Source organism: Oncorhynchus keta, chromosome 17 (assembly GCF_023373465.1).
Source record: "Oncorhynchus keta strain PuntledgeMale-10-30-2019 chromosome 17, Oket_V2, whole genome shotgun sequence".
Classification (NCBI taxonomy): Eukaryota; Metazoa; Chordata; class Actinopteri; order Salmoniformes; family Salmonidae; genus Oncorhynchus; species Oncorhynchus keta.
The window spans coordinates 19461481-19484326 of record NC_068437.1 but is presented as its reverse complement, the minus strand read 5'-3'; the positions used below and the strand labels follow the sequence as shown (position 1 = coordinate 19484326).

At 43.9% G+C, this 22846-nt stretch overlaps 1 protein-coding gene across 2 annotated transcripts in view; it reads right to left on the bottom strand.

Moving 5' to 3' along the window:
• Positions 1–22846, bottom strand: part of jph3b (junctophilin 3b) — a 56630-nt gene that overhangs the window by 7755 nt on the left and 26029 nt on the right. For both annotated transcript variants that reach the window (XM_052465653.1, XM_052465654.1), the window contains exon 3: positions 7923–8047. In XM_052465653.1, coding sequence (XP_052321613.1) covers positions 7923–8047 — 125 coding nt within the window. The remainder of the gene's footprint in view (positions 1–7922; positions 8048–22846) is intronic.

The following is a 22846-nucleotide window of genomic DNA, read 5'->3' as shown; positions in this document are numbered from 1 at the left end:
TGCAATCTCAACCACACTGCACACTGCCCTAACCCATCTGGACAAGATGAATACCTATGTGAGAATGCTGTTCATCGACTACAGCTCGGCATTCAACACCATAGTACCCTCCAAGCTCGTCATCAAGCTCGAGACCCTGGGTCTCGACCCCGCCTTGTGCAACTGGGTACTGGACTTCCTGACGGGCCGCCCCCAGGTGGTGAGGGTAGGCAACAACATCTCCTCCCCGCTGATCCTCAACACTGGGGCCCCACAAGAGTGCGTTCTGAGCCCTCTCCTGTACTCCCTGTTCACCCACGACTGCGTGGCCACGCACCCCTCCAACTCAATCATCAAGTTTGCGGACGACACAACAGTGGTAGGCTTGATTACCAACAACGACGAGACGGCCTACAGGGAGGAGGTGAGGGCCCTCGGAGTGTGGTGTCAGGAAAATAACCTCACACTCAACGTCAACAAAACTAAGGAGATGATTGTGGACTTCAAGAAACAGCAGAGGGAACACCCCCCTATCCACATCGATGGAACAGTAGTGGAGAGGGTAGCAAGTTTTAAGTTCCTCGGCATACACACAGACAAACTGAATTGGTCCACTCACACAGACAGCATCGTGAAGAAGGCGCAGCAGCGCCTCTTCAACCTCAGGAGGCTCAAGAAATTCGGCTTGTCACCAAAAGCACTCACAAACTTCTACAGATGCACAATCGAGAGCATCCTGGCGGGCTGTATCACCGCCTGGTACGGCAACTGCTCCGCCCTCAACCGTAAGGCTCTCCAGAGGGTAGTGAGGTCTGCACAACGCATCACCGGGGGCAAACTACCTGCCCTCCAGGACACCTACACCACCTGATGTTACAGGAAGGCCATAAAGATCATCAAGGACATCAACCACCCGAGCCACTGCCTGTTCACCCCGCTATCATCCAGAAGGCGAGGTCAGTACAGGTGCATCAAAGGTGGGACCGAGAGACTGAAAAACAGCTTCTATCTCAAGGCCATCAGACTGTTAAACAGCCACCACTAACATTGAGTGGCTGCTGCCAACACACTGACACTGACTCAACTCCAGCCACTTTAATAATGGGAATTGATGGGAAATTATGTAAAATATATCACTAGCCACTTTAAACAATGCTACCTTATATAATGTTACTTACCCTACATTATTCATCTCATATGCATACGTATATACTGTACTCTATATCATCAACTGCATCCTTATGTAATACATGTATCACTTGCCACTTTAACTATGCCACTTTGTTTACATACTCATCTCATATGTATATACTGTACTCGATACCATCTACTGTATCTTGCCTATGCTGCCCTGTACCATCACTCATTCATATATCCTTATGTACATATTCTTTATCCCCTTACACTGTGTATAAGACAGTAGTTTTGGAATTGTTAGTTAGATTACTTGTTGGTTATTACTGCATTGTCGGAACTAGAAGCACAAGCATTTCGCTACACTCGCATTAACATCTGCTAACCATGTGTATGTGACAAATAAAATTGGATTTGATTTGACTTATGTAAGTCTTTGGAACTGATAATGTACAAGCTTTGCCTTTAATAACAGTATAACAGAACAGGCATGACATTTACTATCACGGGTGGACAAAAATAACTATATGAAAGCCATGCCTCCAATAAGCCAAGCCTCCAATCTTCTGTTAGGCTGCCACCGCTACAATATTATTGCTGTTACTCTTACAGAGCTAGCTAAAAGCTAGGCTGAAGATATTGTAGCTATCTAGCGACCTAAGCCAACATCCAATCAAATCATCAGTCATAAATCTTCATAAACAAAAGTTATGACCATCACTTTTTGGAATAAGCAGTCATAATATAATTGGCTTTACAGCCAATGCTGTATTATTTAATATTGCTATTGAGATAGTAATATCATGCATGCTTCAGATATAAGAATGGATAATTGTTTACAAGTTGCTAGCTATCCCATAAAGCCATTGCCGAAAACCACATATTTTCATCTTCTTCTGAGTCTGGCAGCACAACTAATCCAACAGCTAAATAAATGGCTCTGCATGCACCAGAAGAATAGTTTCTCCAGGAACCCTGTGCTATATTGAAACATTAAAGGTTCCTCTACGAACCCCTCAACTAACCAAAGGTGCAAATATTAACCCATTGACTGCAATGGTTACTTGAGGATCTCCGGGGTTCCTTGAGTCACCCCTAATTCCAACAGTGCACAGCATAACACACTATCACTCTGATCCTCAGCACAGTGCTCAATTGGTTAATTTATCATGCACAAATGCACAAATAATGTATGCATAGGGTATGAGTGGCGACTGAAGTTAGCCCCTCCCCTCATCATCAAGAGCCACTTGCCCGCCCTCTGATCATTCTCACCTCTCTTCCTCACAGAAAAGTCCTACTTTAAGCTTTCCTCAGCACGACTTGACCAGTTTTCCTGTTCGCAGGTGTGCCGCGAGGTTACGCCGCTGAACGCAGGTTTTCTGTGTTCTTTACCAAAACTAACGTTTTCGTTTCAGGTAAGAATTCGCTTTTCTGCTTTTTCTTTCCTTTGTCTCCTGTGGTAGCTAGCATCTCACGGTTAGCTACTGAGACTTAACTAGCTTAGCTGCAAGGCTTAGCTAACCTGACAAGCTTGCCGCAAGGCTAGCTATCCTGCTGACTAGCTTTTCTACCTGTAAGGGTAGAATTACTAGCTCGCTCTCTTGTTTAGCTCAACCCACCACGTTGACTAGACCAACCGTCCTAGCTTCACTGCTTATCGGTTGAGAGCCATGCTTTTCTTAGTTTCGAGACCCACAAAGCGCTAGCTTACTTTAGCTAACATTGTGCTAGGCTACTAGCCCACGAGCCAGATCAACTCAATCAACCTGCATAACAGAAAGACATTATCGGCCACTGAGACAAATGCATGATATTTTCTGCAAAGAGATGCATGCTTATGATTGGACAAAACAGATGAAAAGGAGCTTCATGTCAAATTGAACATCCACATTCTCATGTGGAATTTTAGTCTCGTTACATTTTCGTCAGCAAAAATGAAAAGTAAATGATAATAGTTATCATATTTCTAAGTGCATCTGGTCTTGTTATCATCATTCGTTTTCATCATCATTCATTTTCAATAGGTAGTTGTCGAGTAGTCATAGTTATCATAGTTATTGTTGACAAAATTAACACTGGGTTGACGGCGTTCACCAACTCAGTGGTAAATCTTGGCCTACTGAGGATGAGAGACTTCCAGTGCTGGGCATATGCCCAATGTCTGTGTGCACGGTGTGAACTCAATCGTCAGATAAAGGTGACCTCCACCTCTACTACAATGAAAGTAGTCCGGGTAGCCATTTGATAAGCTGTTCAGGAGTCTTATGGCTTGGGGGTATAAGCTGTTAAATTAAGAAGCCTTTTGGAACTAGACTTGGCGCTCCAGTACCGCTTGCCGTGCAGTAGCAGAGAGAACAGTCTATGACTAGGGTGGCTGGTGTAACGGTCTGACGAGGAGGAGTAGTAGGAAGGATCGGAGGACCAAAATGCAGAGTGGTATGTATCCATAATATAATTGAATGAGACTGAATAAAAAAATACAAAAGAACAAGAGAATCAAAATTAAAACCGAAACAGTCCCGAATGGTGCAAACACTGAAACGGAAAATAATCACCCACAACTCAAAGGTGAAACCAGGTTACCTAAGTATGGTTCTCAATCAGGGACAACGATTGACAGCTGCCTCTGATTGAGAACCATACCAGGCCAAACACAGAAATCCCTTATTATAGAAAAAAGAACATAGACTGCCCACCCCAACTCACGCCCTGACCATACTAAAACAAAGGAACTTAGGTCAGAACGTGACAGCTTGAGTCTTTGGCAATATTTAGGGCCTTTCTCTGACACAGTCTGATATAGAGGTCTGGGTTGGCTGGACGCTTGGTCCCAGTGATGTACTGGGACCTCTGTAGTGCCTTGTGGTCGGAGCCCGAGCAGTTGCCATACCAGACGGTGATGCTCTCAATGGTGCAGCTGTAGAACTTTCTGAGGATCTGAGGACCGAAGCCAAATCTTTTCAGTCTCCTGAGGTGGAATAGGCATTGTCGTGCCCCCTTCAAGACTGTCTTGGTGTGTTTGGACCCTGATAGTGTGTTGGTGATGTGGACACCAAGGAACTTGTAGCTCTCAACCTGCTCCACTACAACCCCGTCGATGAGGAGGGGGATGTGCTCGGTCCTCTGTTTCCTGTAGTCCACAATCATCTCCTTTGTCTTGATCATGTTGAAGGAGAGGTTGTTATCCTGTCACCACACTGCCAGGTTTCGGACCTCCTCCCTAGGCTGTCTCATCGTTGTCGGTGATCAGTCCTACAACTGTTGTGTTTTCGGAAAACTTAATGATGGTGTTGGAGTCGTGCTTGGACATGCAGTCATGGGTGAACAGGGAGTACAGGACTGAGCACACAACCCTAAGGGCAGATGTGTTGTTACCTACCCTTACCGCCTGGGGATGGCCCGTCAGGAAGTCCAGTTGCAGAGAGAGGTGTTTAGTTCCAGGTTCCTTAGCTTAGTGAAGAGCAGTGATAGCACTATGGTGTTGAACGCTGAGCTGTAATCAATGAATAGCATTCTCAAGTAGGTGTTCCTTTTGTCCTTGTGGGAAAGGTCAGTGTGGAGTGCAATAGAGATTGCATCATCTGTGGATCTGTTGGGGCGGTATGCAAACTGGAGTGGGTCTAGAGTTTCAGGGAATAATGGTGTTGATGTGAGCCATGACAAGCCTTTCAAAGCACTTCATGGCTACAGACGTGAGTGCTACGGGTTGGTAGTCATTTAAGCAGGATACCTTAGTGTTCTTGGGCACAGGGACTATGGTCGTCTGCTTGAAACATGTTGGTATTACAGACACGATCAGGGACAGATTGAAAATGTCAGTGAAGACACTTGCCAGTTGGTCTTGTTTAAAAGGTCTTACTCACATCGGCTATGGATAGCGTGATCATACAGTCGTCTGGAACAGCTGATGTTCTCATGCATGCTTCAGTGTTGCTTGCCTCGAAGCGAGCATAGAAGTAATTTAGCCCGTCTGGTAAGCTTGTGTCACTGGGCAGCTCGCGGCTGTGCTTCCCTTTGTAGTCTCCAATAGTTTGCAAGCCCTGCTACATGTGACGAGCGTCGGAGCTGGTGTAATAGAATTCAATCTTAGTCCTGTGTTAATGCTTTGCCTGGTGGTTTGTCAGAGGGCATAGAGGGATTTCTTATAAGCGTCTGGGTTAGAGTCCCACTCCTTGAAAGCGGCAGCTCTACCCTTTAACTCAGTGTGGATGTTGCCTGTAATCCATGGCTTCTGGTTGGGGTATGTACGTACGGTCACTGTGGGGACGATGTCATCGATGCACTTATTGATGAAGCCAGTGGATGATGTGGTGTACTCCTCAATGCCATCGGAAGAATCCCGGAACATATTCCAGTCTGTGCTAGCAAAACAGTCCTGTAGCTTAGCATCTGCGTGATCTGGCCACTTCCTTATTGAGCGAGTCACTGGTACTTCCTGCTTTAGTTTTTGCTTGTAAACAAGAATTAGGAGGATAGAATTATGTTCAGATTTGCCAAATGGAGGGCAAGGGAGAGTTTTGTATGTGTCTCTGTGTGTGGAGTAAAGGTGGTCTAGAGTTTTTTCCCCTCTGGTTGCACATGTGACATGCTGGTAGAAATAAGGTAAAACGGATTTAAGTTTCCCTGCATTAAAGTCCCGCTGCGCCACCTCTGGATGAGCATGTTCTTTTTTTAATGAAAACATATATATAGATATTTTTATTTTACCCCTTTTTCGTGGTATCCAATTGTTTTTAGTAATCTCTCTTGTCTTATCGCGACAACTCCCGTACGGGCTCGGGAGAGACGAAGCGCCATTCACCTGGCAACCTTGGTTAGCGTGCACTGCGCTCGGCCCACCACAGGAGTCGCTGGTGCGCGATGAGACAAGGATATCCCTACCGGCCAAACCCTCCCTAACCCGGACGACGCTAGGCCAATTGTGCGTCGCCCCATGGACCTCCCGGTCGCGGCCGGTTACGACAGAGCCTGGGCACGAACCCAGGGTCTCTGGTGGCACAGCTGGCGCTGCAGTACAGCAACCTTAACCACTTAACCTTGATCGGAGCTCATCCATTTTATTATCCAATGATTGCACGTTGGCTAATAGGACTCATGGTAGAGGCGCCCCGACCTACGTCCCCAATATCTCTGTCTCTTCTTCATGCGAATGACAGGGATTTAGGCCTTGTTAGGTGTCTGAAGTAAAACCTTTGCGTCCGACTCGTTAAAGAAAAAATCTTTGTCCGGTATGAGGTGAGTAATCTCTGTCCTGATATCCAGAAGCTCTTTTCGGTCATAAGAGACGGTGGCAGGAACATTATGCAAAAAATAAGTTTCAAATAATGCGAAAGAACACACACGATAGCACAATTGGATAGGAACCCATAAAACAGCAGCCATCTCCGCCGCCACCATCTTTAAGCATGTTTCTTGGCTCTCCGTCACCAGAAAAGCCCCTCGATCTTCGCTCCTGGCACTCCCCTGAGGTAGTGGCAACGAGGAACGTGATGACGACACACTCCTCACTCATAGGCTGGGGCGTAGGTCACGAGGGGAAGCCAATAAATGGAGTGTGGAACCCACAACTGCATTGTTCACATAAATGACCTTGAATTGCTGACAGTGCTTCTCTCTCTGAGACACTTTTGACCCTCCCTTCAGAATTTTCACATCTTGATCAGAACGGCATTTGCTCCCGTCACTTACACAGTCAGGATTATTCTGTGGCACAGAGTACACCTACTGTCACTTTTTGACACTCAACATGTCTGTCTCCGACAGATGTGCGTGATTGGTTCTTCGAGCTTCTGAGATTCTGGTGAATCCCTCTTGTGAGATATTTCACTCATAATATCAGTAAACCGGGGTTATGCATTATAGTAACCTTACGTTTTATTCGCCCATAGCAGCTTGTTGAAATGAACTCTTTTTCAGAGCGGTTGGGACAATCTGCTGCCATGGCTCTGAGGATAAACCCAGCCTTATAGGGAATCTGTGACTATGATTCTTTATAATGTCATGACATTAAAAACCGCTATCAAGGTATTGTCAGGTACGTGGACAAAAAAAACATGCTAGGGACAGTATATGTCAGGAAGTGTGTGTGTATGATTGTGTGTTTGTGTTTGTGTGTGTGTGTGTCAGTCAGCCTGCCTTGCGTGGGCTTGTTGGAAAGGTCATTGTTGACCTCCCTCCAGCTTCCTGTTGCTGCCTCCATCACTCATGGCCTGCACTGCACTGTGGGTAACCGGTCCCATTGGGCCCAAGCACATACTCTACAGCAACCACACGCCTGACACTGACACCTGATTTACTTTGTCATTGTCTCCTATCTATCTCCATTAGTTACATATTCCTCTCCATTAGTTACATGTTCCTCTCTCCATTAGTTACATGTTCCTCTCTCCGTTAGTTACATGTTCCTCTCTCCGTTAGTTACATGTTCCTCTCTCTGTTAGTTACATGTTCCTCTCTCCGTTAGTTACATGTTCCTCTCTCCGTTAGTTACATGTTCCTCTCTCCATTAGTTACATGTTCCTCTCTCCATTAGTTACATGTTCCTCTCTCCATTAGTTACATGTTCAGGAGACATATGTGACAATGAGGTGGTTGCCTCCCTTTGATACGGTATTTTCTCTCAGCATTTCGAGTTGATAACATAAAGTGACACACTCGAAGCGTCAAATAGACTAATAGCATTAGTGCATTGGCATTTGTGGTTATAAAGAGACGACTGTGTGTCTTCAAAACTGGTGCTTCTGGTGTATTGTATTGATGGTTGCCATGGGGATGGTGATCCCGGCAGTGAGTGGTGGCACACTCACCGTTTTCGCGGTGCTGGAAGGAGGGGGAGAACCCTTTGGCGGTGACCCTGGCGAGGCGACACTCCTCCTGGGCCTTCTGGCTGGCTCCCATGGCCGCCTCCGCCTTCCCCCGTGCATGGGCCGTCCTAGGGGGGAGGGGGGTAATAATCATATTAATAAAAAATCAAAATAAATTCAAGACAGCAACTAAACGGGGCATGTTGATATGACTGACTGTGATTGTACTGTAAGTGCATTGGAAAGTACAGCTTTTTTGTTGTGCTTAAAATATAATAGATGGCCAATTTCCCTTTTCCTAAGAGCCACTCTGTTTGAGGTCAGGCCCTCTAAGTAGTAAGAAGCTGACCAGCTGGGATAGCCTAATAAATAATGCACCTGCAGAAACAATGAGCCCACCCTGTATTCCCAGACATAATCACTGTCTCCTCTGTGTTTTCATCTGGCTGCTCTCTCATTGACCTCTGCCATATTCGTTACCTACCTTCAATCCCACGTTAGACTCAGATTCCTCCCTGCAGTCTGGTGAGGTAGCCTACTGAGTGTACAGTACATACGATGACAGACAGACAGACAGCCCCAGGCTTTCATCTTTCTCTGTCATGCTACTGTGGTCTTATAAAAGAATAGAGGCCTGATGATAATGTGCATTTACAATCCCTTCAAATGGATAGTTCTGTTTAAGCTCACATGACATAATGCCGACATGAAGGCGTTTTGCTTTTACCATTCTTCCTAGTCTCTCTCTCGCTCTGTGTGTCTCTCTCTCTCTCTCTCTGTCTCTGTCTCTGTCTCTGTCTCTGTCTCTCCCTCTCTCTGTCTCTCCCTCTCTCTCCACCCTCTCTATTCAGTCTCTTTCCTTTTCTATTTCCCTCTCTCCTCCTTGTTTGTGCAGGAACTGTCTTGGTGCAGTATTGCATGTCGATGGTTATTGATTTTTTTTTGCCTCTCTGTTTCTTTTTGCTTCTGGCTCTCTTCACCCTGGCAATAGAGCCATGCTGGACATGTCAGAGAACTCACAGCACTGTGTGTATCTGTGTGTGTGTGTGTGTGTGTGTGTGTGTGTGTGTGTGTGTGTGTGTGTGTGTGTGTGTGTGTGTGTGTGTGTGTGTGTGTGTGTGTGTGTGTGTGTGTGTGTGTGTGAGAGAGATATTGTATGAGTTGTAGCGTGACTAATAGTCTGTACATTCTTCTGTTTATTAGGTTTAGTTCGCCATGTGTCAACTGTTGGCTGGCTTGGTGTGTTTGGTAGGGACACATTAGTGGGTGTTGGAGAGGGGTGTGGTCAGGATGAGGGTGAGGAGGCAGCTGAGGTGAGATAGAGCTCCATTTCCTGCTCTACACTGGGAACTAGCCCTCTCCTGGACCGTTGTCCTAGCAACTGCAGGAACTAAATATTGAGAAATAGCGAGAGAGAGAAAGGGAGAGAGAGCGAGAGAGAGAGAATGAGAGAGAAAGGGAAGGGAGGCAGCATGAGGGAGGATAGGAATCTTCCATTCAGTGTTACTGTGCCCCAGAGCACTGCATGAGTTAATTTAGAGTTTCATGATTCAGACATAATGCAGTGATCATCGCTCTCTCAATTCAATTAAATTTCAATGTCCAATGTAAGGGCTTTATTGGCATGGGAAACTTATGTTTAGAAATAGATAATAAACAAAAGTGAAATAAACAATAAAAATGAACAGTAAACATTACACTTAGAAAAGTTCCAAAAGAATAAAGACATTTCAAATGTCATATTATGTATATATACAGTGTTGTAATGATGTGAAAATAGTTAAAGTATGAAAGGGAAAATAAATAAACATAAATATAAATTGTATTTACAGTGGTATTTGTTCTTCACTGGTTGCCCTTTTCTTGTGGCAACAAGTCACAAATCTTGCTGCTGTGATGGCACACCTTGGTATTTCACCAAACAGAAATGGGAGTTTACCAAAATTGGATTTGTTTTCAAATTCTTTGTGGGTCTGTGTAATCAGAAGGAAATATGTGTCTCTAATATGGTCATACATTTGGCAGGAGGTTTCCACCTAATTTTGTGGGCAGTGTGCACATAGCCTGTCTCGTCTTGAGAGCCAGGTCTGCCTTCGGTGGCCTTTCACAATACAATGGCTATGCTCACTGCATCTGTACATAGCCAAAGATTTCCTTAATTTTGGGTCAGTCAAAGTGGTGAGGTAATCTGCCACTGTGTACTCTCTGTTTAGGGCCCAATAGCATTCTAGTTTGCTCTGTTTTGTGGTAAATTCTTTCCAATGTGTCAAGTAATTATCTTTTTGATTTGTTTGGGTCTAATTGTGTTGCTGTCGTGGGGCTCTGTGGTGGTCTCAAATTCAAATTCAGATTTCTTTAGTGACATGAAATACAATTTGTAGATATTGCCAAAGCAGTATAGTGGTACAGTGTTTCAGTAAATACAGTACAATGCAATGAGGTTACAGTTAATTTCATTAGTAATAATAATAATAGTACATATAATCATGTATACAGGTACAACACTACTGCTGTTGTATTGTGTAATCGTCGGTCGATACATTTAATTAAAGAAAACTAAGATTATAAAAAGAAAAAGAAAGGATAATAAATAACTAAATGTACACAGATGATGGTTACATTATGTATTACTTGTAAATGATATACAATGTACATACTTTAGGGAATTAATGGTAATGGGATTAGGGTTCTCTCTCTCGCACGCACGCACGCACGCACGCACGCACGCACACACACACACACACACACACACACACACAGTAGGGATGGCGTGTAAGGCAAATATTGATCTGATCTATATTTACTGTGGTACTGGGTTGGGGTGTACTGATTTTCTGTCTATTTTACAGTATATTCGGAAAGTATTCAGACCCCTTTACTTTTTCCACATTTTGTTACGTTACAGCATTATTCTAAAAATGATTAAATAGTTCTTTCCCCTCATCAATCTACACACAATACCCCATAACGACAAAGCAAAAGCAGGTTTTTAGAAATGTTTGCACATTTATAAAAAAATATATTAAAAAAATATCACATTAACATAAGTATTCAGACCCTTTATTCAGAACTTTGTTGAAGCACCTTTGGCAGTGAATACAGCCTTGGGTATTCCGCGACAAGTTTGGCACACCTGTATTTGCGGAGTTTCTCCCATTCTTCTCTACATATCCTCTCAAGTTCTGTCAGGTTGGATGGGGAGCGTCACTGCACAGCTATTTTCATGTCTCTCCAGAGATGTTCGATCAGTTTCAAATCCGGGCTCTGGCTGGGCAACTCAAGAACATTCAGAGACTTGTCCACGAAGCCACTCCTGCGTTGTCTTGGCGTGTGCTTAGGGTCATTGTCCTGTTTGAAGGTGAACCTTCGCCCCAGTCTGAGGTCCTGAAACCTCCAGAGCAGGTTTTCATCAAGGATCTCTCTTTACCAGTGGAGGCTCCTCAGAGGAGGAAGGGGAAGACCATCCTCCTCAGTGAAATTTCATAAAAATAAAAAGTGAAACACTGAAAAAGTTACACATTTTTTATAAAACTATACTAAATATATTCATATGTCACCAAATAATTGATTAAAACAAACTGTTTTGTAATGAATGTCTATAGTAATTTCAACAGTACTCTTTGGGGTAGCACCATGGTGTAGCCAGAGGACAGCTAGCTTCTGTCCTCCTCTGGGTACATTGACTTCAATACAAAACCTGGGAGGCTCAAAGGCCTCATCCCCTTCCAAAGACCTACAGTACCAGTAAAAAAGTTTGGACACACCTAATTATTCATGGGTTTTTCTTTATTTGTACTTTTTTTTTTTTAACTAAAACTATGAAATAACACATGGAATCATGTAGTAACCAAAAAAGTGTTAAACAAATCAAAATCTATTTTATATTTGAGATTCTTCAAAGTAGCCACCCTTTGCCTTGATGACAGCTTTGCACACTCTTGGCATTCTCTCAACCAGCTTCATGAGGTAGTCACCTGGAATGCATTTCAATTAATAGGTGTGCCTTGTTAAAAGTTAATTTGTGGAATTTCTTTCCTTCTTAATGCGTTTGAGCCAATCAATTGTGTTGTGACAAGGTAGGGGTGGTATATATTTGGTAAACTACCAAGTCTATATGATGGCAAGAACAGCTCAAATAAGCAAAGAGAAACGACATCACTACTTCAAGACATGAAGGTCAATACGGAACATTTCAAGATTCTTCAAGTGCAGTCGGAAAAACCATCAAGCGCTATGATGAAACTGGCTCTCATGAGGAACGCCACAGGAAAGGAAGACCCAGAGTTACCTCTGCTACAGAGGATACGTTCATTAGAGTTATCAGCCTCAGAAACTGAATCCCAAATAAATGCTTCAGAGTTCAAGTAACAGACACAACTGTTCAGAGGAGACTGCGTGAATCAGGCCTTCATTGTCGAATTGCTGCAAAGAAACCACTACGAAAGGACACCAATAAGAAGAAGAGATTTGCTTGGGACAAGAAACATGAGCAATGAACATTAGACCGGTGGAAATCTGTCCTTTGGTCTGATGAGTCCAAATGTGAGATTTTTGGTTCCAACTCCCGTGCCTTTGTGAGACGCAGAGTAGTGTGGTTCCCACCGTGAAGCATGGAAGAGGGGGTGTGATGGTGTGGGGTGCTTTGCTGGTTACACTGTCAGTGATTTATTTAGAATTCACGGCACACTTAACCTGCATGCCTACACAGAATTCTGCAGCGATAAGCCATCCCATCTGGTTTGCGCTTAGCGGGACTAAAATTTGTTTTTCAACAGGACAATGAACCAACACACCTCCAGGCTGTGTAAGGGCTATTTGACCAAGAAGGACAGTGATGGAGTGCTGCATCAGATAACCTGGCCTCCACAATCACCTGACCTCAACCCAATTGAGATGGTTTGGGATGAGTTGGACCGCAGAGTGAAGGAAAAGCAGCCAACAAATTCTCAGCATATGTGGGAACTGCTTCAAGAATGTTGGAAAAGCATTCCAGTTGAGAGAATGCTAAGGGTGTGAAAAGCTGTCATCAAGGCAAAGGGTGGCTGCTTTGAAGAATCTAAAATATTGCCATGTCTACTTCCGCTCCTCCCCTCCAGCGTTCGACATCACCGGTTTACTAACCACCGGCCCTGGCAACCATCATTACGCGCACCTGTGTCACATCATGAGACACACCTGGACTCCATAACTTCACTGATTACCTCTCCTATATCTGTCACTTCCTTAGTTCCATTCCCCAGGCAGTATTGACTATGTGTTTCATGTCTATACGCCACTCGTGGTTCTTGTATTGGTCTATGTTCAGTTCATTATTTAACTGCACTTGCTTTCCAACTCCCAGCGTATACGTTACAAATATAAAGTACATTTAGATTTGTTTAACACTTTTTTGGATACTACATGATTATTTTATACTTTTGATGTCTTTACTATTATTCTACAATGTAGAAAAGTCCAAATAAAGCAAAACCCTTGAATGAGTAGGTGTGTCCGGACTTTTGACTGGTACTCTACATGGTAATTATGACCACTTCCAGAGGACGACCTCCAACCAATCAAAGCTTATGCAGTATGAACTAACATGTCGTCCATCCAATCATAGGATTAGGATCAGAGAATGAACCTAGTATGATGTATTGGGGTTGTGCCACAGATCATTATGGGGGGGGTTCTATGTGTTTGGGAAGCTTGGTGAGTTGGGGAAATTATTGGGTAGTGATAGTTGAGCATTTTTGGGATATTATTCAATTCAAAATAGTTTCTTAAAATTACAGGAGACAGTGGAGGTAGATTCTAAATAGTTTTCTTGGTTTTAGAACTTTATTTTTGTGTCCAGTTAGTACAATTTATTTCAATTTGCCTTGCTTACTTCAGTAGCAAGTAGCAGTAGCTACCAGCTCGAGTGCGCAGTTTTCACCACCAACACTACTACAAATGTTGTTGAAGAACCCCTTTCATTCTCAGGGGTACACAGAAAAGGTGCGAATTAAAACCAAGGGTCGACCTCTGTGTAACCATGTGCGCTGAGAGTCGGGATCTAGTCCCATCTAAATACAAAACAAGAACCACAAACAGAGCACAGACATGACACTGGAACAGAAACAATGACGACTGGGGAAGAAACCAAAGGGATTGACATATAAAGGGCAGGTAATCTAGGAGGTGATGGAGTCCAGGTGAGTGTCATTATGCGTGTACCGCTGGTTACAGGTGTGCGCCATAACGAGCAGCCTGGTGACCTAGAGGCCGAAGAGGGAGCACACGTGACACTCTGCCTGAGATTAGTTTCATGAAGAGGGATGAAAAGGTGAGGGCATTTAATACCAATTGGTATCAAATGTATAGCTGGTTAACAGGGAGCCTTTCATCAAGCTGCCTGTATTGCTGGCCTTGCCTGCTTTCTGGAAAGTCTGAGCCTTGGGTGAAAGATTGGTACAGTGACCTGAAGAACACAGATTGTTCAGCTAATCGGCAAAACAAAAGCAGGGAGCATACAGTGAGGGGGAAAAGTATTTGATCCCCTGCTGATTTTGTACGTTTGCCCACTGACAAAGAAATGATCCGTCTATAATTTTAATGGTAGCTGTATTTGAACAGTGAGAGACAGAATAACAAAAAAATCCAGGAAAACGCATGTCAAATTTTTTAAAATGATTTGCATTTTAATGAGGGAAATAAGTATTTGACCCCTCTGCAAAATATGACTTAGTACTTGGTGGCAAAACCCTTGTTGGCAATCACAGAGGTCAGACGTTTCTTGTAGTTGGCCACCAGGTTTGCACACATCTCAGGAGGGATTTTGTCCCACTCCTCTTTGCAGATCTTCTCCAAGTCATTAAGGTTTCGAGGCTGACATTTGGCAACTCGAACCTTCAGCTCCCTCCACATATTCCCTATGGGTTTAAGGTCTGGAGACTGGCTAGACCACTCAAGGACCTTAATGTGCTTCTTCTTGAGCTACTCCTTGTGGAGTAGTAACTATTAACTCCACGAGCTACTCCTCGTGGAGTTGTAACTATTAACTCCATGAGCTACTCCTCGTGGAGTAGTAACTATTAACTCCACGAGCTACTCCTCGTGGAGTAGTAACTATTAACTCCACGAGCTACTCCTCGTAGAGTAGTAACTATTAACTCCACGAGCTACTCCTCGTAGAGTAGTAACTATTAACTCCACGAGCTACTCCTCGTAGAGTAGTAACTATTAACTCCACGAGCTACTCCTCGTAGAGTAGTAACTATTAACTCCACGAGCTACTCCTCGTAGAGTAGTAACTATTAACTCCACGAGCTACTCCTCGTAGAGTTGCAATGATAATGGGAACAGTGAGGAATCAGCCCCTGCCATTCAAGTCTCAATTGTCTCAAGGCTTAAAATTCCTTCTTTAACCTGTCTCCTCCCCTTAATCTATACTGATTGAAGTGGATTTTCACATCAATAAGGGATCATAGCTTTCACCTGGATTCACTTGGTCATGGAAAGAGCAGGTGTTCATAATATTTTTTACACTCAGTGGATTTGTCTTGAGAAAAGCTACTAACCTTATGTTACTGTAAAAGGGGCCATGCTTACAATCTTCAATAACCTAGAATGGCCTGACTAAGGCATAGCGAAGACACGGCAAGGCGTGAGAGGCTCCATCCCAAATAGCACCCTATTCCCTATATAGTACATTAAGTTTCACCAGAGCCCCATGGTGAAATTGGTGCCATTTGGAACACAAAGAGTCTCACTAATCCTCAGGATGACACATGTAAGCTGCCTCTTTTTAATAAGTTGCATCAAGATGGACTTAAGCGGAGCCAGAGATGATTCATGCTTGTTTCCGGTATCAGTGCCTCATCAGCAGCACATGTGTGTAGGACAAGATTCTGTTTTAAACATGACCTACCAGACACAGGGACTCTGATAAGCTTATTTAACACATCTCACGAACATCTGTTTCTGTCTACTGTTACTTTGGTCTCCCTTTGCCCCTGTTTGTTTGTATGTGTGTGTGTGAGGGAGAGTTTGTTGTTGTCCAAAATATTGTCGATATTATTCTTTGACTATGCATTAGTGCTTGGTATCTTACCTCTTACAGTAACTTTTGTCTTGGTGTTCTACCAGGAAAATACCTTCCCTCTCATAATATCTGGGTTAGCCTGAGTACTGCATGCACCAGAGAACTGTTCTACAGGCAATTCCAATTTTTAGCATAGAATGGCTGAGGTCAAGCTCTCTTCTCACACACTGTTCCTCGAAATGTGCTCCCCTGTCCTCTCTTCTCACAGACAGACATATGCTCCCGACGTTCTCCTTACTGTATTTAGCACAGCTGCAGAGTAAAGCAGTGACTGCTATTGTTCCTTGTATACAAATTTAAAACATTTCTCTGTCCTTCCCCAGACAACTGCACAAAACATGCTGGGCTTTATGAGTCTTATTTGGGGTTCCTACTGAACCTTCATACAGCTCTGAGCTCATTATTTTACCCCAGTTCTTCTCCTCTCCTCTCCCTCCATTCTACAACACTGAGTCAGCTGACATGGGTTGCCATCTCCTGCTGTAGCGAGGACAGTGCCTTCGGAAAGTATTCTGACCCCTTGACTTTTTCCACATTTTGTTACGTTACAGCCTTATTCTAAAATTGATTAAATAAAATTTTTCCTCCTCAATCTAGACACAATCCTTAATGACAAAGCGAAAGGTTACAGTACCAGTCATAACTTTGGACACACCTACTCGTTCTTTTTCTTTCTTTTGACTATATTCTACATTGTAGAATAAAAGTGAAGACATCAAAGCTATGAAATAACACATGGAATCATGTAGTAAGCAAAAAAAGTGTAAAAACAAATCTAAATATATTTTATATTTGAGATTCTTCAAAGCAGCCACCCTTTGCCTTGATGACAGCTTTGCACACTCTTGTCATTCTCTCAACCAGCTGCTTGATGGTTTTTGTGACTGCACCTGAAAAAACTTTAAATGTTCTTGAAATCTTCCATATTGACTGACCTTCATGTCTTAAAATCATGATGGACTGTTGTTTATCTTTGCTTATTTGAGCTGTTCTTTACCTTAGTCCTATTTGGTAAAATACCAAATCCATATTATCTTCCCCATACCACCCCTACCTTGTCACAACACAACTGATTGGTTCAAACACATTAAGAAGAAAAGAAATTCCACAAGTTAACTTTTAACAAGGCACACCTGTTCATTGAAATGCATTCCAGGTGACTACCTCATGAAGCTGGTTGGGAGAACGCCATATGTCTTATTTCATAGTTTTGATGTCTTCACTATTACTCTACTATTTAGAAAATTGGAAAAATAAATAAAAAACATTGAATGAGGTGTGTTCAAACCTTTGACTGGAAATTTATAAAAAAAACAAGAAACAGAAATCAGACCCTTTCAGACCCTTTACTATGAGACTCCAAATTGAGCTCAGGTACATCCTGTTTCCATTGATCATCCTTGAGATATTTCTACAACTTGGAGTCCACCTATGGTAAATTCAATCACCTGTCTATATAAGGTCCCACAGTTGACAGTGCATGTCAGAGATAAAAACCAAGCCATAAGGTCGAAGGAATTGTCCGTAGAGCTCAGGGACAGGAATGTGTCGAGGCACAGGTCTGGGGAAGGACACCAAAACAATTCTGCAGCATTGAAGGTCCCCAAGAACACAGTGGCCTCCATCATTCTTAAACGGAAGAAGTTTGGAACCACCAAGACTCTTCCTAGAGCAGGCTGCCCAGGCCAAACTGAGCAATCGGGGGAGAAGAGACTTGGTCAGGGAGGTGACCAAGAACCCGATGGTCACTCTAGAGTTCCTCTGTTGAGATGGAAGAACCTTCCAGAAGGACAACCATCTCTGCAGCACTCCACCAATCAGGCCTGTATGGTAGAGTGGCCAGACAGAAGCCACTCCTCGGTAAAAGACACATGACAGCCCGCTTGGAGTTTGCCAAAAGGCACCTAAAGGACTCTCAGACCATGAAAAATAAGATTCTGGTGTGATGAAACCAAGAATGAACTCTTTGGCCTGAATGCTAAGCGTCACGTCTGGATGAAACCTGGCACCATCCCTACAGTGAAGCATGGTGGTGGCAGCATCATGTTGTGGGGGATGCCATTTAAGACTAAAGCTGTAACGTAACAAAATGTGGAAAATGTCAAGGGGTCTGAATGCTTACCAAATGCACTGTAGATACATACTTAGTGTGTGCCCTGTGTAGATACTTAGCTGTAGTCAGTGATTCTTAGCTGTAGTCAGTGTGCCTTATGCAGATACTTAGCTGTAGTCAGTGATACTTAGCTGTAGTCAGTGTGCCCTGTGTAGATTCTTAGCTGTAGTCAGTGTGCCTTATGTAGATACTTAGCTGTAGTCAGTGATACTTAGCTGTAGTCAGTGTATCTTATGTAGATACTTAGCTGTAGTCAGTGTGCCTTATGTAGATACTTAGCTGTAGTCAGTTATACTTAGCTGTAGTCAGTGTGCCTTATGTAGATACTTAGCTGTAGTCAGTGTGCCTTATGTAGATACTTAGCTGTAGTCAGTGATACTTAGCTGTAGTCAGTGTGCCTTATGTAGATACTTAGCTGTAGTCAGTGATACTTAGCTGTAGTCAGTGTGCCTTATGCAGATACTTAGCTGTAGCCAGTGATACTTAGCTGTAGCCAGTGATACTTAGCTGTAGCCAGTGATACTTAGCTGTAGTCAGTGTGCCTTATGTAGATACTTAGCTGTAGTCAGTGATACTTAGCTGTAGTCAGTGTGCCTTATGTAGATACTTAGCTGTAGTCAGTGATACTTAGCTGTAGTCAGTGTGCCTTATGTAGATACTTAGCTGTAGTCAGTGATACTTAGCTGTAGTCAGTGTGCCTTATGTAGATACTTAGCTGTAGTCAGTGATACTTAGCTGTAGTCAGTGTGCCTTATGTAGATACTTAGCTGTAGTCAGTGATACTTAGCTGTAGTCAGTGATACTTAGCTGTAGTCAGTGTGCCTTATGTAGATACTTAGCTGTAGTCAGTGATACTTAGCTGTAGTCAGTGTGCCTTATGTAGATACTTAGAAAGTATTTATACCCCTTGACTTATTCCACATTTTGTTGTGTTACAGCCTGAATTCAAAATTGATTAAGTATATTTTTATCTGGACACACAACAAAATGTGAAAAAGTCAAGGGGTATGAATACTTTCTGAAGGCACTGTATGTATGTGTACAGACACAAAAACACAAAAGTGGTAGAATTGCCCTTTAAGACTTTGGAGCTCTTGGAAGAGTGTGCTGGGTATGATAGTTGTAAGCATGGATGTTTGAACATTTGTTGGCTGCAAATTGTGTGTGTGTGTGCGTGTGTGTGTGCGTGCGTGGGCCAGCCTCCAGTTCAGCCTTCCTGGTCTCTTTCCGGCTGTCCGCCAACATTGTTGGCATAATGCGGAAATCGCTCCCTCCCTCTTCTCTCTCTCTCTTCCTCACATAATGCTTTCTCATACATCCCTCTAGGAGTAGGTCAGGCCTACATGGCCCAACACATCCCTCTAAGAGTAGGCCAGGCCTCCATGGACCAACACATCCCTCTAGGTGTAGGCCAGGTCTCCATGGCCCAACACATCCCTCTAGGAGTAGGCCAGGCCTCCATGGACCAACACATCCCTCCAGGAGTAGGTCAGGCCTACATGGCCCAACACATCCCTCTAAGAGTAGGCCAGGCCTCCATGGACCAACACATCCCTCTAGGAGTAGGCCAGGCCTACATGGCCCAACACATCCCTCTAAGAGTAGGCCAGGCCTCCATGGACCAACACATCCCTCTAGGTGTAGGCCAGGTCTCCATGGCCCAATACATGCCTCCAGGAGTAGGCTAGGCCTACATGGCCCACACATCCCTCCAGGAGTAGGTCAGGCCTACATGGCCCAACATATCCCTCTAGGAGTAGGTCAGGCCTCCATGGCCCAACACAGGAGTAGAGAACTAAATGAATAAACAGGCAGATCACACACAGATATTCTGTTATGAAAGCTTATGGCCTAGTTACACTTTCTATTTATCTGTCAACCACACACAAACACTGACAAACAGACAGACAGGCAGGCAAGTACACACACACACACACACACACATATTATTTATCTATCTCTCTGCATTTTTAGGAAGGACCCGTATGTACGTTTTTCACTGTTAGTCTACACCTGTTGTTTACGAAGCACGTGACAAATATCATTCAATTTGATTGGACATACACACGTACATACAAAGAAATGCTCACATGGTTTGAAAGAGGGATGCACTGTTTATATAGCCATGACACCATTCAAATGTCCATATCCATGTATGATTTCCAAGAGCAACCATCTATGTAGTCCAACCCTCGTTTATCACTAAATAAATACTCCCTGAAGATATTTACTTCAAAAGAAACACAATGTGATATATACCGCAATGTTACCATAGTCTTTTATTCTGAAAAAATATATAAAACGCAACATGCAGCAATTCAAAGATTTTACTGAGTTACAGTTCATATAAGGAAATCAGTCAATTGAAATGAATTCATTAGGCCCTAATCTGTGGATTTCACATGACTGGGAATACAGATATGCATCTGTTGGTCACAGATACTTTTAAAAAAAAGGTAGGGATGTGGATCAGAAAACCAGTCTGTATCTGGTGTGATCACCATTTGCCTCATGCACCGCAACACATTTCCTTCTCATGTAGTTGATCAGGCTGTTCATTGTGGCCTGTAGAATGTTGTCCCACTCCTCTTCAATGGCTTTGTGAAGTTGCTCAATATTGTCAGGAATTGGAACACGTTGTCATGCATTTCGATCCAGAGTATCACAAACACGCTCAATTGGTGACTGGTGAGTATGCAGAACTGGGACATTTTCAGCTTCTAAGAATTGCGTACAGATCTTTCGATGGCGGCGGATGAATGGCACGCCAATGGGCCTCAGGATCTCGTCACGGTAACTCAATTGTTTTCGTTGTTCGTAACTTATGCATGCCCATACCATAACCCCACCGCCACCATGGGGCACTCTGTCCACAGTGTTGACATCAACAAACGGCTCGATCACACAACACCATACACATCTTCTGAGGTTGGAAGGCCGTTTGGACATACTACCAAATTCTCTAAAACAACGTTGGAGGTGGCTTATGGTTGAGAAATTAACATTTAATTCTCTGGCAACAGGTCTGGTGAACATTCCTGAAGTCATCTTGCCTTTTGCATGCACCATCAAAACAGGTGCACCTGTGTAATGATCATGCTGTTTATTCCACTTCTGGATATGCCACAGCTGTCAGGTGGATGGATTATCTTGGCAAAGGAGAAATGCTCACTAACAGGGACGTAAACAAATTTGTGCACAACATTTGAGAGAAATAAGCTTTTTGTGCACATGGAACATTTGTGGGATCTTTAATTTAAGCTCATGCAACATGGGAGCAACACTTTACATGTTGTGTTTATATTTTTGTTCCGTGTATTGTCAGTCCAATCAGAAAGTGAAAGTCAGTCTTCATCCATTAGGGGATACTTCCACAAACTAAGCCCTAGTAAATGCTATTTGGAGATACTATAAGCTCTCCATCCATCCAGCTTAACCCAAAGCTGACCCTCTACCAGCCTCCTGAGAATGCTGTGTGTATGCTGTGTGTATGTGAGAATGCTGTAAATTGACTACAGCTCAGCGTTCAACATGCACCATAGTCCTCTCCAAGCTCGGCACCAATCTCAGGATCCTGGGACTGATCACCTCCCACTGCAACTGGGTCCTGGACTTCTTGATGGGCCGCCCACAGGTGGTGAGGGTAGGCAACAACACATCTGACACGCTGACCCTCAACACGAGGCCCCCCAGGGGTGTGTACTTAGTTCTGTCCTGTACTCCCTGTTCACCCACGACCGCGTGGCCATGCACGGCTCCAACTCCATCATCACGTTTGATGACGACACAACGGTAATAGGCCTGATGTGGCGCCAGGACTACATCTCCACCTCAACGTCAGCAAGACCAAGGAACTGATCGTGCACACCCCTATCCACATTGATGGGATGGGGGCATCCTCATCACTGATAACTTAACATGGACAGTGCCTCTTTGCCCTCAGGAGGCTGAAGAGATTTGGCATGGCCCCTTGAAAATGTCTACAGAAGCACCATTGAGAGCATCTTGACTGGCTACATCACTGCCTGGTATGGCAACTGCAACACCCTCGTAGACGGCTCAGCACATCACTGGGGGCGAGCTCCCAGCCATTCAGGACATACACACCAGGTGGTGTCTGAGAAAGGCCAGAAAAATTGCCAAAGACTCCAGCCACCCCTGCCATAGACTGTTCTCTCTGCCTCCGTCCGGCAGGCGGTACCAGAGTATCAGGTCTCGGACCAACAGGCTGAGACATCTTCTAACCCCAAGCAATGGGACTTTTAAACAGATAGACGATAGCTACCCATTCACACACACCTACACTGACACTGTTGCAGACTCACATACTCACACACCCATTGCTTATCCTCCTGCCATATTGTTCACTATAATTATTATTTCTCCAGCTACTAGTCACTTTCTCCTGATCCCTGCCAACAAGTACATACAGGTAACTGCCCAATTACAGAAAACTATGTATAGTGTCTTAGGGTTTTGGGCCACCATGAGCCAGAACAGTGTGTCTGGAACTCTATCGGAGGGATGCGAAACCATTCTTCCACGAGAAATTCCAGAATTTTGTGTTTTGTCGATGGCGGGGGAAAGCGCTGTTTCAGGCGCCATTTCAGAATCTTCCATAAGTGTTCAATTTGGTTTAGATCTGGTGACTGAGACGGTCATGGCATATGGTTTAAATAATTGTCATCCTCATCAAACCATTCAGTGACCACTCGAGCCCTGTAATTGGTGGCATTGTCATGGTAGCAG